General features: G+C 35.1%; 2 protein-coding genes and 1 long non-coding RNA gene across 10 annotated transcripts in view; 2 read left to right on the top strand and 1 right to left on the bottom strand.

Moving 5' to 3' along the window:
• LOC144449951 (uncharacterized) overlaps positions 1–17,064 on the top strand; it is a 99,140-nt gene that overhangs the window by 71,690 nt on the left and 10,386 nt on the right. The window lies entirely within an intron of this gene.
• The window catches only part of LOC144449955 (uncharacterized), a 34,759-nt gene that overhangs the window by 10,216 nt on the left and 7,479 nt on the right, over positions 1–17,064 (bottom strand). Inside the window, exon 2 of the long non-coding RNA XR_013482198.1 lies at positions 12,185–12,224. This is a non-coding gene — a long non-coding RNA (uncharacterized LOC144449955). The remainder of the gene's footprint in view (positions 1–12,184; positions 12,225–17,064) is intronic.
• On the top strand, positions 1,531–7,124 carry LOC144449953 (uncharacterized). The gene is made up of 2 exons (XM_078140519.1): positions 1,531–3,078; positions 5,188–7,124. The coding sequence occupies exons 1-2, from the start codon at positions 2,766–2,768 to the stop codon at positions 5,673–5,675; spliced, it is 801 nt and encodes a 266-aa protein (XP_077996645.1). The 5' UTR covers positions 1,531–2,765; the 3' UTR covers positions 5,676–7,124.

Here is a 17,064-nt window from a genome sequence, read left to right as displayed (position 1 = left end):
AAAATTTCGGCGACTATTTTGTTTCTGGTTTCAGAGCTGTCGAGGTAATGGTACTTTTTTGATTAATTATCTTGTTGTTCTATTTATGTCTGAATTTTTTCAATGTCTTGAAACTGTCTCACTTGTGTGTCGTCTGTTTAGGTTCCATTCTAATGAACGAGTACCTGTAGTCCATGACAATGTAAACCAAAAACAACATTTCTAAACAAATATATACGAAAGTTCAACCTATTACTTTCTTTAAGACTGAATCATCCATAAGATGAGAAAGTATCATCTAAGTCCAAGATACAACCTGAGAAAATGTTGAGTCACTTTTATTGGCGAGAAAAGAGCTTGTAACATTATATTATCTAATGAACAATCTCAATTTACTTCAATTTGGTGAAAAGAACATTGAAGTTCAAAAAAAAGTAGATAGTCGACATTTTTTTATCGGACGACAATTTCTGGAAACTATTTTGGAGGGAAATGAGCATACAACATTATGTCATTTCATAAACACTTCAATTTGCTGATAAGACTATGGCAGTTCAAAATAAACTCGATTTTCACCAATTTTTTTTATAGAACGACAATTTCTGGAGACTATTTTGGCGGGAACGCCACAGAATGGATTAATCACAATAATGGCACCTCATGGGATTCGAAACAACATCTGAAATTTCCCTTTCGGCGATGTAATAATCATCTTTGCTTGTTCCAATCATAGATTGTCATCATTTCAAACACAAATCCATAAAAAATGCACTGCATGTAGCCTCACAACATGGCTCACTGTTTTAAAAAAAAACACACTTTCGAGTTCTATCGCGCCCTTTACTTTAATACTTCATGTGATAACAGTCCCATGTGAATTCTAGGATATCTAGCAGTTAGTTACTTCGTTACTCAAATAATTACCCCTCACAATCTCGTTCCCTTTCTTATTTAGGAAAAGATTTGAGACGATTATCGAATGACAATATTTCCAAATGAAACTACACTGGTAGCCTTTCATCATGCGCTCCCAATGCATGTTGCTGAAAGTTGTGAAAAGGTGCCTCCACTCAATGAAAATAACATGTTCTGAAAGTGAAAACTGCGCTAAAATGGCACAAGCTAAGTTTAAAGGCATTTTACGCAAGCGAAAATGCTTTCAAAAAGGTAATAAAACCGTTACCATTCTTACATAATCGTAAAGTCGATATATACCTTCAATTCTTCAAAATCGTCGTCTGGTGTTATCAGTGAAGATTACGTCATAGACGTACTCTAAATTACGTCATCGAATCATTCCTGTATTATTCCTAAATTCAAAGTTTGAGTTCAGTCAATTCTAAATTATGTTTAGATTTTTCAGTAAGTATAATATCACAGGGATGTTTTAATAAGCACAAAATACCCACCTAAAGTTGCTATGGTAACCTACGTTTGCTCCTCTAAAGAAGAGTTTGAAAGGGGGAAAGAAGCTGAAGGATTCTGAATTGAAAAGTGTCATGTCTCAGATTTGTTTCGCGCTTAGACATTTATATCGAAAATATGAATTTTTATTATGGCCGTATAAATTCAAATATTGCATAATGATGATGTAAACAAAAATGGGTGATTCATGTCATTGCTGATGACTGGATTTGACTCAGAAAGGAAATAGTGGAGTTGTGGACCGGTTTAATAGCGTTTCAAACATTGGTTGAGTCAGACAAAATCAGTACGTCGTTTGACCACTATCAGCGCACAGTAAACACAACCACGCTGAAATACCCAGCTTTACTCGGTGATGGCTCCCCTGTGGGATCTCAACTAATAAGCCATTGCTCTTGAAGAAGCTGGCGATGGGCGATCACGAAGAAACCCCCTGGAGTATAGAAAAGAAAATTAGACGGTTTTTATGCCTTTCGTCCATTTGTTACCCGCATTGGGATTTTGCTACCACTGTGTTGTTTAAATGATAAAACAAATGTACCGCATTAGGGTGTGAAACCGTGCGATGTAATATCCGTCCAATTCACGTCCCCTACAATGTGACTAACCTACTTCTCTCCCCTCCTCCTTCTAAACCTCCTCAATGAAGGAAAATACTCCCGCCTTTTGTTTTCTCTGGTCAATATTCAATCTAAAGTTCTCAAATCTCAAGGCAGGGTAAATTCTTATTCAAATGAATCACTAAATAAACGTAAATTTCGTGAAGTAGTAAGATCCGTGATTGATGGTGACAGCGTATAATGAAGAGATGGTAGCAAACATTATAAAATGTCACGGGTTTTTTTTCACCAAATGTTTGTCACTATCATCACCCACGCAAAATTAAATCGATATTCGGGTATCTTATTTTGTGTCTAACTCTTGCAGATCTAACAAATGAAAATCTGGTGCAGTGTTTTCTTTTTTTATTCATATTTAAAGTAATATAGGAATGCAAATTAGACCTTGTTGGACGCTGACCAAACGAAAACACACCTGTAGTAGGCTGCGTTATCGCATTTTGACGACACTTTCAAAATTTTGACGACATTCAGATTTTATGGGCGCCAAAATTTCCATCAAATTTTAATCAAAAGATACCACACAGAATCAGTTATGTCAAGTCTGTTCTCTGTATAGTAGTTGTGAGTTGGTAGAATTGTGTTTGATTCGCATTCTTCTCCGCATCGTGAGTCCTCCCTAATACCCCTGTTATACGAGACTTGATTGGAAGGCAAGATAATCACGTGACCTTTGGCATAGTGGGAGTCAGTGACAATGTCAAGAGTTTCTCAGTGAGTTATATTTTCCGCGCGGTAGAAATGCAAAGAGAACCTTATGACAATCGTCATCTTTATGGGAACTACAATTACCGAACGCACAATGCCTCGTCACCACAAAGTACCGTGTACTTTAACACTAACGTGGCTGGCTATGATACAGAAACAACCTCCTCGCCCGGTAATGGTGCTGGGTTCGCCTTGAATACGCAAAGCTCGGGCGTTCTGACCACGGGCGAAGGCATTCCCGACCAGTCCTTTGTCAAATCAGCCAGCGAGAGAACGTCCCCATCGTATCAAGTCTACCCTTGGATGACAGACAACAAACACAATTACAACCCGAAAGCACAGTCAGGTAAGTTGGTTCCGTATATTGTAGTAGTCGTTCACAAATTTCAAGTACAAAATTAGAAATTTGTAAATGTTTATTTAAATTCGCCTTTATTTTGGTCCAGAATGGTCATTCGGTATGTACAGATCTCACATTCGTTGATAAAGAGTAGGAATTATGTAAGAATTCGACAAAAAAGGCAAACGAATGTCAAAACAAGGCGGGATTATTCAACAACTCTTTGCACGTGAAATGCCAAGTATAATGAATGATTCCCAGTGACACAGGGATGATACAGATTACATTATTCACAATTTTATTGTCAGCCATTAATTCTCGGCCCTGTCGCTTCGTTTGGCAATATCGCAAAACAAATAGGCAGAACTTCGCGCCAATTTTGAGATTAAAAACACGCAATAATTTTGTTCTAGTTCAGTTTAATGTGGTCTATAATATGTTCTGGCTGATGTTGACAAAACTGCCATAATGTGATGTTGAACTTTCTCCAGTTTTATCAAAACCTTGGGTCTTGTGCTGGAAGTCGATTAACGGAATGAGTGAGATCAAACAACAAAGAAAAGGAAACATTTTTCCTGTCACGAAATTAACTGAACATCCATAAAAAAGAATAGTCTCAGTTTGTACGGATCTGACATTTGTTTCAACCTATTGTTCGAATTCGACAAAAATAGAACAAAACTTGTCACGACTAGTGTCGCTCTATTTACAATATTAGAATGACACACATCGTGAAAAAAATATACCGATATGCGTCAAATTGGAAACTTTTCACGAATATTCGTTTACAGATTTCATGTTTTAACCAATTCGACATCGGTGTGACACTAAAAATAGTCTAAATTTAAATCACCCTTTGTCAGAGAATGTAAAGGATACAGATTTTTTAGAACTTGAATTACGAGGAGACCGTCAATGGAGGACAACAAAACGACCATAAATCAAGGGAATTTAAAATTCAAATTCAATTTTGTCCGAGGGAGCATTGTCAGTACATAGCGGTTGATTTATGGCGTTTCGTTTCTTCGCTTTGAGCAGACGACATCTTGCTCGGTCCCCAGTGACAAAATATCCGATACACGAATTTTGATATCTTTTGGAGAAAAAAATGGTTAAAATACATGTATAATCTTTGCAAATTTGTTGACAATTTTCTAAGAGATTGTGTTTTTGAGTTTGAATTCAAAATATAGTATGTATTCGGAAAGAATTGGTAGACCATAAGACACCAAAACAAACGTGTAATACTGACGCAATATTTCCAGAAAACTGGGCGACCTTTTAATCAATCTCATTGAAGGACACATACTACAAACATGACTTCTAGGGTGAACTATAACTCCAATTAATATCATGATGATATTAGAAGCGGGTTTTTTATTGGTTTTGAGAGAAAATTAATTGTTTGTTCAATATTTCTAGAGAGTCTGAACTCCCGAAGACCACAATGTTTTGATAAGAGAATATAAGATAAATCCACAATTATTTTAACGCGAAAGTTCTTGATTTTGTGTCGTCTGCATTCTCTGCAAAACATTATGGTTCTATTTATTACTTGAATTGTTTTATGAATTGAGGCAAATTTTGGATTAAAACTGAATGAGTCACAAATGCTATTGGTAGTTTGCTGCCACACACGTTATCATTATTTCGACACAAATTCTTGCTTGTCCGAAAATTTTATAATAATTTAAGTCTATTTTAGACCCAAATTATAGGAATAACTCCATTAATGCATCCCGGTGAAAATTTAGTTCAAATATAGACACAAAAAATCACAAAAATTAAGTTTAGATATGTGCTTGATAGGCATTGCGAGTGAGTGACGTGCTACTGACGTCACAAATGGTCAAGTCTGTGAGATGATTTTCTCAAGGACAGTGAACATCTATACAGTCACCATTCCTGACACAAGAAAATATACTTACAGTCTAGCCCAATGTGGGAAACGTCAGAATTTTGACATTTCCAAAACCATGACGGCCGAATGTCTATTACAAATCGTAAACAGATGTTCATGCAAGCTTGCATACTTTCCGCTTTCCCAATTTTTGAGTTTAGAGTTTCGCTTCAGATATTTTGAACCATTTTTTCTCTCTCTCTACCTTTCCACAGATCCAGGAATGCAACACAAGTCTGCAATACATGGCAAATCTGTAAACCCAAACTCCAAACGAATGAGATCAAACTTCAGTACATCGCAGCTGGTCGAGCTTGAGAAGGAGTTTAGATTTAGCAGATACCTACAAAAATCTCGAAGAGAAGAGCTTTCCGTCACTCTGAACCTTACAGAACGACAGGTCAAGGTCTGGTTTCAAAATCGACGAATGAAGTTCAAAAAAGAAGCCCGGGAACGAGGACTTAGTGATAAACTTTTTAACTACGATAACCTTTCACGATCAACGAACTATAATAAGGCTGAAATCAGAGACTATAGTTTGGTTGAAACGACAGAAACAGCGCCTACCCACACAAATCATGTCACGCTGCCCCAAAATTATCAGTACCATGACAAATCTCAGGGTTGCTATGGAAATGCAGACCACAACAACTACAATAATTCAAAACAAACAGACGCTGGACTCGATTTAACGCAACTATAAAGAATATCAGCAATATCAAAGAAGAAACTCGAACTCAAACCGAACATAATTTTGAAAAAAAAAAGATCTCTTTAGTAAAACCACTTTCCCGCCATCCTACATTAATCGAAAAATCAACTTTTCAAAAAACAACAACAATTTTTGCAAATATCTACATTTATTCTGGATGGGAACCAAAGACACAAACCTTATATGTTAAGCGATGTTAACATTTTGTTCAAAAAAGCGATTAATTACAGAATTTTTCATATAAAATATTATTCATGATATTAAAGTTGCCAGGCGTCCTCTGACGGTGAGTCAAGGTTTTTATGGTACTACCTCATAACGTGTGCAGTAATATGTCTGCCACGAGATATTATAAGTTAAACAGGGTTATTAATTTTTTTATAGACTGCCGGCTAATTTCTCTACTTTCAGATTCCTCGTTAGAATTATTCGTACGACCAAACTGTAGCCTTCATTTTTAGACTAACCACTCCTTAGCGAGCCACGCGTCTGCGATATTTTTTAGAAAGTATGTAGTTCTCTCAATCACCAGACGATGATATTTAAACTTTAAGTGAAAAACTCATCTAGAGCTTTGAAAGACCATATTTTCTTGTTTTCGAGCATCTATAAGGAGGCATGCATTCCGAGGAATGTTTCTTTACAAACATTTTTTGTAAACTTGATAAAGTGTATGGTATGACTTTCAAACCTCGAAGATAAGAATTGCGTTGTCACAGTCGCTTTTCAAAGAAAATTGTGTCAAGAATCTGTTATGTTACCACAATATACCAACTTTAAGACAGTCAATATTTGTTGTCAAAAATTGATTTTGCCCAACATTTTGTCAAAAAGTGTACCCTGCTTTTATACTCTTTTTAGCAACTGCAGACTAGTTTGAAATTGTCGTCTGCAAGTTAACCAGCAGACAACAAAGTCGCCAATCTTGTGTTTTTGTGATGCCGACGTCTTAAAAGAAAGTTTATCGATTTTGCATGTATGACTTATCGTGCTACTGTATTCGGTTGTTTGTTGTATTCTAGAACGGTACTTTTGTCTTACTTTTTCAATACCAGACATTTCTCGTCCTAAATTGTTCGAATACAAATTTCTGTGTTTTTGTAATTTTTTATCACAAAGCAACATCATTTTAGGCTAGAATTCAACAAATACTCCAGATTTGAAAATTGTCGTCAAAATTTTGATGTAAAAGTGACTCACATTTACAAAAAATTTAAAAAACAGAATTTCCATATTTGTGCATGAAATGTCTGATACTGAAGGGATGTGGTAAATATAGTCTGCTTTGTATGCTATTATTCTTGCAATTTTACACGTCTTTAATAAGCTTGCTAATTCTATTTGTGACCTTTCAGTAGTTTACGTGTGTTGTTGTTGTTGTACAAGATATTCATTTGCATATTAAAAAATGTGTCCATATCATCGAAAGTAAGGAGTTTCTCGCTTTGTGTATTTATCGTCTGCAACTCAGGATCTACTAAATCTCAACAGAAAATTCACATTTTTTTGGATAACAGTGAAAGAAACTGCAGAAAACTTAGTAGACTATTCATTATTGTATTTTAACACTACATGGTATTTTTCTCTCAAAATCTGGTGTGAACGATTCTACCTTTGGCGCTGACACTATGAACTTTAACCCGTAATGACAACTACAATCAGAATGATGAAGCCGGGGTGACGGAAAATCTTAGCATATCAGTAATTTGAACTTTAATCGGTCATACGTCGTAATCAGTTGACCCATTTCTCACCATGGTAACGTACATACATGTAGCTCCAAGACATTATGTACTAATTACATAGAACAGCTCTTAATTTTGAATATAGTGGAATGCCAAGTTTATTTTGGAAATTCATTTATGAAGGTAACAAAACAGACGGTAAACAATTCACAACAAATCATAATAAGACAAACATAAATAAACAAATGTATATATGTGCACATACATATACATGTATACATGCATATACATAATACATACACACACATATACATGTATACATAATACATACACACACATATACATGTATACATAATACATACACACACATATACATGTATACATGCATACATAATACATACATACACACACATACATAAATACATACATACATACATGCATGCATAAATACATACGTACACATACATACATACATACATACATACATACATACATACATACATACATACATACATACATACATACATACATACACACATACACATACATACATACATACATACATACATACATACATACATACGTACGTACATACATACATACATACATACATACATACGTACGTACATGCATAGGTACAGTGCATAGGTACATGCACATGCAGAGGAAACAAAGTCGAGTTATTTTGGTAAATTTTGAAAGCAAACTTCAGAATGCTCTTCACATTCATTTTTAAATAAAGTATATTCTAAAAAGAGAAACTACCACACACAAGATGACAAACAACAACAACGACAACAACAACAACAACAACAACAACAACAACAACAAGTAGGTAGTATCAATATACGAATTAACACCTGAACTCAATTTAAATATTTGAACTAATTAAATGAAACTTCTTCATTTTTGTAACTACAGTATTTACCAATATAGCCTCTTTATTCTTGTCTAAGATTTTGTTTTCTAAATTGATGATTTTTAGCCAAAATTATTCGGAAAATCGACCACATTTTGTTATTCTTATTTTTTGTAACGCATGTCAGATAGTCAAACTGAAGAATGCAAAAGTTGTGTTGTTGCAATCTGTCCGCACTACCATTTGTGTTCACGACTTGATATCGTACCTCATTCATCATTGCCAATAGTGTTAGATGCTGGCAACTTGTAAACAAGAACTTCTGCAAACGTTCCTGAGTAATTGTTTTCAGGCAAGGTCAGGCCCCAATCATGTCACAAATGACAACCGAGGGATTTCCACGTCAAATAGACAGCTGGTAAAAATACCAAACGCATTTTTTTATGTACAGACGATACTGGTAGTCAGTGTGTTCTGAAAAAAAATCGTACTAGAAAATCAGTTCAGTGTAAAACCGTATTATTTCTGCGATTTTTCGTTGAAAGAGTGTGTAGAATTAACTAATTTTGAATAAAAACATTTTTTATTGTTTGTGTGACGCTGCATGAACATAAAATGTAAAAAAGGACAGAAAATGGAGAACAATTATTTTGACCAGTTCCATAGTATTTTGAAAAAAAAATACACTCTTTTCTATCATCCTTCAGATTTTATGCACATGTCACAAATTGTCGGCTGCAAGGTTCCATAATGTTTTGCACAGTGTTGTGTTTGTTATTAATCATTTTTTGTGTTAAGGACAATTTTTCAATTACACAGTTGCAAAAATCAGTTTAGGTCATCTCTGATGACGTATCTGTTTACTACTCAACACGTGACTGGTCGTCTGCTTGTATACAACTTGAAAAAATTAAAGTGATACACTGTAACAATTTTGTTCGAAGTCATCTATTTTATATAAAGTATGTCGACAAACGTATGCAAAATTTCTCCTTTTCATGAACCGAAATATGATATTTTATGCACAACCTAAATGCTCCGGTCAAATATTTTATGACCTATTAAAAATGCCCCTGTATGTAAATTGCCGACATATTACTTTCGGTAAAAAAAATCGCGAAAAATTTGATAAAAATGTTTATGTCTCTTGGGTCAATTTTATTTTTGAACATTTAAAAGAAAATATAGGCGACAGATTGTGAAACTGTTGTGATCTCAACTGATAGACGAAACCAGTTGTGTCAGCTGTGTGGATTGGTCGCACGTCATTGTGCTGATGACATAGTATTGACAGATATCGTAAACTTTCTGCCCTCGACCAAATTCCTGGGAGGTTCGTTAATAATTCACACGATTATCCCTCGCATATACTTGATAATACCGATGGTGAAAGTTTACTACTAGCTTCATGCGAAAAAAAGAACAAAAGAGATTCAAATAGTTTCTGACGTCATCTTTATGTTGTAGGCCGAACGAACTATTTCCCACCAAAATCATCTTTAAAACATCAGCATGTGAAAAAAGTTTGTCTTGTGACGTCATGCAACACAGAACGATAGATATAAGACGAATTATAACGCTTGTGACGTCATAGTTATAGCACAGTGTCATTTCCTGTATTACTCTCGTCACTTCATAAAACAAAGGAGCATGCGCGCCTATATTATTGGAACATTGTACAACTTTATTACGTCATATTCATATTGTAGTACCCAGTTATTTCCCGCCAAAATCATCTGAAAATATCACTTCTACTTCTTTTAAACATTTGATGAAAGTGTGAGTTGTCATCATACAAGAAAAGAACACGACTGTCAAAAGGGACATTATAGTATTTTCTGACGTCATATTTATATTGTAGTACCAAGTCAGTTCCCGCCAAAATCTTGTTGATATAATTTCAAATAAAACTTTCTAACTTCCCTTTTTCACATAAACTTTGGAACACATGAACTATGTGATAAAGGTGAACACCACTTTCTGACGCAATATTTACAACGTAACACAAGATGTTATTCTCCAATATTTTACTTCAGCGAAGGACCCTTGTCACTACTCGTCTAGCGACTCGTAGTGACAATTCTTTCCTCACGTGTATTTTCCGGTTAAATGGAGAAAAATATTAAGGAATAGTATAATTATTCCATCGCCAGTAATATGAAATAAAAAATCGGGGAATGTAATGCCAATTTCGAGCATTTTGACTCATATTTCGAACATAGCACAACAAATCAGTAAGCACGCGTTGTCGTGGCATAGACGCGCGTTGCCGAGACGTAGAACGACCAGGGTATACATACCATATTTTTCGTAGAACCTGGCTCGTGCATTTTATTATAATAGTTCTTAAATAAAAATATGTAACCGATGCAAAATATGAGTTTATAATTTACTCGTTTATTTTATTTTTCTAAAAGGTTTAGTTTGTCTTAACCTTCTAAATGTATTTGATAATCTTAACCTATACTGTTGGTAGTGACAGAGGGGATGGTGGCAGTGGACATATAAACGTTGACTTGTATGAATTTCTGTTTATAAAGTTCGCAGATATGCCGTTATAAATCAAATTGTCGTGTGCGTAGGGACATTAGCTGTCACATAACCCTCTTGAACTGAAGTATCGGTTTTAGTGATCGACAGCTTACATATACGAATACATACATACATACATACATACATACATACATACATACATACATACATACATATACATACATATACATACAAACATACATACATACATACATACATACATACATACATACATACATACATACATACATACATATATACATACATACATACATACATACATACATACATACATACATACATACATACATACATACATACATATATACACATACATACATACATACATACATACATACATACACACACACACACATACATACATACATACATACATACACACACACACACACACACATACATACATACATACATACATACATACATACATACATACATACATACATACATACATACATACATACATACATACATACATACATACATACATACATACATACATACATACATACATACATATTTCATGATCACTTCATTCAAGGCATCAAATAGTTTCAATCATCATATGATAAGTAACAGAATTGGGCCAATAACATTCCAACTGACAAATTTGAAGAGAGTTTAAAAATAGAAGAAAAGGGTTAGCACTTAATTGATACTGACTAAGTGTTTTCACACATTGTCGATATTGATACCTGCACGGCGTATCGGTTGGCGCGATAACACTTGAATTATACCAAGACCTTGAGTTGCCTTCCGTCGCCATTTTCTTTTTAATTATGACGAGAAGATGAATATTGACCTGGGAAGGACAATAAGGAACTATGCATCGTCTGCTCTGCGTTGCACTCGACATATCCTACAGAAATACAGAGAAGTCTTTCCTTTTTCACAATTTTCAAAATGATCACATTTAAAAATAATAATCGTCAGAATTCATAAATAATTAGTTCGTATAATGTCGCATTGTGTTCAAAATTGTTAGAAAAATAAAAGTTTGTGTCCACTATTTTGGCTGGAAAGGTAACGTTATAATTTTAACACAAGTTTAAAAGTAAAGTATCATATTTTTTATTCCATTCTGAAATAAACTCGTAAGCTGTCAAAATTTACATAAAAAGGATATTTTTGTGTCAAATACTTTTGGCGGGAAAATAACGTTATAATTTTATCACTAGTTCACAAATAAGTGTTATGTCTTTGATTCCAATCTAAAATAAAGTAACAATGTGTCAAAAAGTTTCAGAAAGAAAATAAATGTGTCAAATTATTCGGTCAGAAAGTGCGAGTTATTAAATAGGTTAATAAAGTATTTAGAAAAATTGATTGAAGGTGGTTCTTCATGCTGTCATGTATTCAATCATAGCCCAGCGAGTGCAAGATAAAGTTGTGTAGAGCCTTGCCTTTGGATGCCTTATATCGACAAACTCGGAGACTACCCATCTGTAAGAGAAATGAAAAAACGTGTCACCGCTGAATTATTGAATGAGTCGTAAATCAGGCTTTGCAAAGAAATACATCATCGTAGCTAAAAATCAATGACAGTGTCATCTTGGAGCAACCAAGCGTTAATATCACCCTACATTGTTTTCGCTTGTTCGCCCGACACGAAAATCCGACCAAATTTACGAGCAACATTCCGAAACAAAAGACGAACTTTTTAAAGCCTTCGGCATAATCTGTTCCTTTTAAACACGACTATAGAAAATGTGATAAAAATTCTGGTAAAATGTTGCATGTCGTCTGCTGTTTAGATTACTTTGGCGTTCTTCCATTTTTGTCAAATCTTCTTCAGGCAAGGGTTTGTTTTGTCTGCCATCTTTCATCGTCTGTAATTTCGTACTGATAAGTACAAAGCAGATTTCGCAAGACCCGGAAGAGTTGTTTTTGTCGTACAGTATGATAAATGTTATTGATTCTCGACGAGACTGATTATTACGTCTACCTAATCTATCGTAATCTACGTTCTAAGTATCAGGAGTACTTTCTTCAATATTGGTACGCTTGTAAAGTGCATGAGAAGTGTGTCGTGTTGTGACAGTTGCTGTTGGCTATTTCAGCCTACAAATGATTCCCGCCAAAATCATCCCTAAAGAAATTGTCGTTTTCAATAACTTTGTTATGCTTTCCGGTTCGAATTTAGTCTAAAACAGTAGATTTTACATACCTAATAGAAAGAATACTAACATTGAAGAGAATATTGCAACATACGTTGAAAATTCACTTCATGTTGTTTTTGTGTCATAAACGCTTTGTTCGTGTTCTCAGCAATATTCCGCTTGTACCATCAAGTAACATTTAAAATCACTATATTTTGAAATTTTGTTTTAGTCTTTCTTTCCAATGGCTGAAATTGCAGTTATACGTATTTATTTACGGTTTGTTTGTTCGTTGCTTGGCGACACTTAGATTGTTTAGTTTGTTCGTTTGTACTTTGCGCGGGCGTGTGATTATTTTCACTGGTACTCGATTGATCCTAAAACAACTTGAGTCAATTCGACGAACTGAAGAATTCGAAAAATATTTGACAAAGAATATGTCTGGCGCCAGAGTTCGCGCAGACGACACTTTCAAACTTTCAACAGCGCTTCATCGTACAGCTTGCATTTAGTCACGGTGTAAAAGCTAAAAGTGTTTTTATTTTTAAATCAAATTCATAAAGTTGTGAGAGTCACGTGAGAAATCTCTTGCTATAATCACATAATTTTAATACCGTCTCTGAAAACTTTTATGTGGGAAATTGTATTTTGGGGGGAATGCGTACTAGGCAAGCATTAGTAGAAATCTTATATATTTTTACAGTCACGGTATAATTGGAAAAAACATGATTATTGGAAGTATGCCAAATTAGGTCAGGTCGCGATTCTGTGGTTTTGGTTTTTAAGCCCAGCGTAGGGTGAGAAATGACTAATTAGGCTGGGGTGAGGGGGTAGCGAATTTGTAACTTAGAAAGAGCGTCAGAAAGTTTCTCTTTCAGAAGATCAGAGGGTTTGTCTCTCGTGTCAAAGGTCAGGACCATTTTCATCGATCAAGATGGCAGCGATATGCCAGGAACATGACAGCTACCTTTCTTCTGACTCTTGGTTGATATTCCAAAAGAGTTTGTTGTGTAGTTTGCCCTATCTCGCCTGTCACTCATCGTGAAGAAGCCTTCTTCAATCGACAATGCACTGGGAGCTTAGAGACGTCTGAACAACATTACTAATTCCTCATTTTTGACAAGGTGCCTCGCCTGAATTTCCCCAATTATTCGAAACGAATTCCCCTCGTGATATCTCAATTCACTGCCTGAAGGTTATGTAAATTTACACAAAAAGTCGTTCATGATTGTTGCCGAAAAGGAGCAAACATGTCGAACGAAATATATATTTAGGAAATCCGTAAACACTTCTTCACTTTTCAGTACAGATTTTGGTCATATACCAATTTCTTGTATATCTACAACACAACATTTATCTGCAGTTTTAAAATATCTATAAAACATTATAAATTATCGCCAATATATTTGCGCGGGAAGTTATTATCATTGATGAAGATGACAATTTCAACAAAATTTGGCTAAAAATCCACCAGGAGTTATTTTTTACCAGCTTCTTCCATAACACGATTCATTTGATTGTATCAGAATTAGCAAAACTCTCATGTTGACGTCGTCAACATGTTTTTAGCGGGAAAAAATTTAGAGTAAGAAACCTCGGTCGATTTGTATTTCTAATTCTACAAATACAAATAAGCACCAGAATAAACGTTCAAACTTTACAGGAAATCTGATATAAGCCTTAGCCGGTTGAAATAAATTAAACTTAGTTGTCTGACAGTGAAACCTGCACATGTAAATTTATGATTTGAAGAGAATGCATCGTCTTAAAATGGAAAACACACACCATTATTGTCCATCAACCGAAATTGCTACTTCTGTCAATATTTGTCGTTGCAATGGAAAAATAAATTACCTATGTCAGCGGGAATCTAATAAAAACATAAATGGCGCTATTTCAAGTCATTGGAGATACACTTAGTTTGTGGCTTCAAGAAGTAAGACAATTCTTACACTTCTGACGTCATTACGCTTGTTGTACACGATAGATGTGATTTTTCATTCCAGACACTTCAGAAAAAACAACAACGCTAGAGATGCCCTCCCCGACAAAATATCTAGGCGGAGAAATTTGTGAAACAATCCGACAATGTTGTCAAATACATGTGTCTGTGTGTGGTAAAGTAAAATGGAGGACGGCTCAGAAAGTGATGAGTTTCTCGTCCATCATGGGTTTAGTGCTCACATTGTGAATAGCTGTCACATTGTATTAGCGCTCAATTCCTACTGCTCAGCTGTCCATTCTGCCGATACTTTTTTCCCGCGTCAAAATTAATCAGATTTCACGGTACGGCTTTTAATATTACTCTTTGCTCCATTTCTGATTGTTCAGGCTCTTCTGTATATAATCGAATAACTTGGTTGGATTGCTATAAACATACTAAAATCTAAGTTAATATTTGCGCATGCGCGTCCCATTTGCCAATCGAGGAAAGTTTCGACATTTTTTCACAAACAGTCACGGTTGTTTTCGATTACAAATGCATCGATGATAGGTTCTGTCATGACTACAAGTTCAAGTCTGTTGATTTCAGGCCGTGTTAAATTTGACCTTGATCATGACAATCCGTAACAGCCACTGTTGGGTTCTATTCACGTCCATTTTGACGACAGTTTCGATTGTACGTAGACAACTCATCACCAGTGTTTATTTTGTTTAATATAACGGTCAAAGCCATTTTACGACGACATTATTGATCACTTTACGACAAAACCACGAAGTATGAATAATTAATATTCAATCTTTGTGGGTAATGATGCCCAAGATCAACATGAAACAAGATGGTAAACCTGCCCCGACACCATTCTCAAATTCATACTGACCTAATTGTCGTCAAAATCAATCCATGCAAATTTTCCTCTTCATTTTTGATAAAAGTGTCAGTCCACGTATTTATTGATGGATTTGTAACAAAATTGAGATCTTAAAATGACAAATCTCGTGGCTATTCCATAAAAAAGCTTTAAAAGTGCTGCTGTTCGTTTCGAGGTGGTCCGTGCTCATTGTGAGGACGTGTTACGGGGTTAATGTTCGCCCTCACATGATCAAACGTGCAAAGTAAACAAATACGTTCGGGTTGATCTCGACTAAAAAGGTAAAAAATCCATGAAATTAAGGCATGGCCAAATGTCACAATTATCAAGTTACAAAATCTAAAATTAGCACATACAATGTGGCTATATTTAACGTTCGCGTGTGTAGGTAAACAATGGACAACTCCTAAAGGTAAAACCCGAACAGTGACCCACCCGCGACTTCAAGAAAATGCTTTATTTCAAGTCCGCACAACTGCCAAGGTCACTTTCGATTGCCATGTCAACATCATACTTGAAAGGATGTGTGTCTTTGTTTATTTTCCTGTTTGTTCCCTAAACCCGTAAACATATCTGTCCATTTAACAATGAATATTGAACCACTGCACGTAAGCACGGGCAATGTCCGAGGGCATATTACTTGTAGTAGTGGTACACATTTCTCTCTCACATATAAACGTATGAACCGGCCATCTTGAAATCAAGGATTTGCATGAACAACATTCGTGCCATTAAAACAACACATTTTTCCACAAATTCATGAAAATTATTCGATTTCTGACTAAATTTTAGTGTCGAAATTAAGGTATATATCTACGAAAACGAAGCATGAAGTAATATATAATAACAATAGTCATTCGAATGAAGTTGTACTTTTTATTGATTTTTCTCGTCCACATACTAAACCTTGCTAGAAGTACAAAAAAAATTATACATTTTGAAAAAAAAATTGCATCTTGTGTGATTTTTGAACACGTAAATTATAAATATTAGTAAGAATAATGCAAAATACTGAAAAATGCTAATTGGAGTTGACAAGTCGGGAAAAATGACATTAGCCTGAGTCACTGTGAACGATGCACAAAACACCAATCTTTCACTGCAATGGCGGAGCTTCTGAGAGAGTAACACATAGATAGTGATATTTGACGGCATAACGAAAACAGCCTACGGAGTAAGAAATGATTCGTCTCAGAGGATTTTTATATATTTCCAATATATATTATAAATTCACAGATGTCAAATTTAGAACCTTAAAGTGTAAATATCCCGGGCAGACATGATAAGAACATGCACACCACGCAGACGACACATCAATAAATAATGGCGGCATTTCATCATTTCCTAAAAAAAAGTGAAAATGCTCGATAA

The sequence above is a fragment of the Glandiceps talaboti genome, chromosome 19 (assembly GCF_964340395.1).
Source record: "Glandiceps talaboti chromosome 19, keGlaTala1.1, whole genome shotgun sequence".
In the NCBI taxonomy this organism is placed as follows: Eukaryota; Metazoa; Hemichordata; class Enteropneusta; family Spengelidae; genus Glandiceps; species Glandiceps talaboti.
The sequence above is the reverse complement of the archived record's forward strand: the minus strand, read 5'-3'. Positions and strand labels throughout refer to the sequence as shown.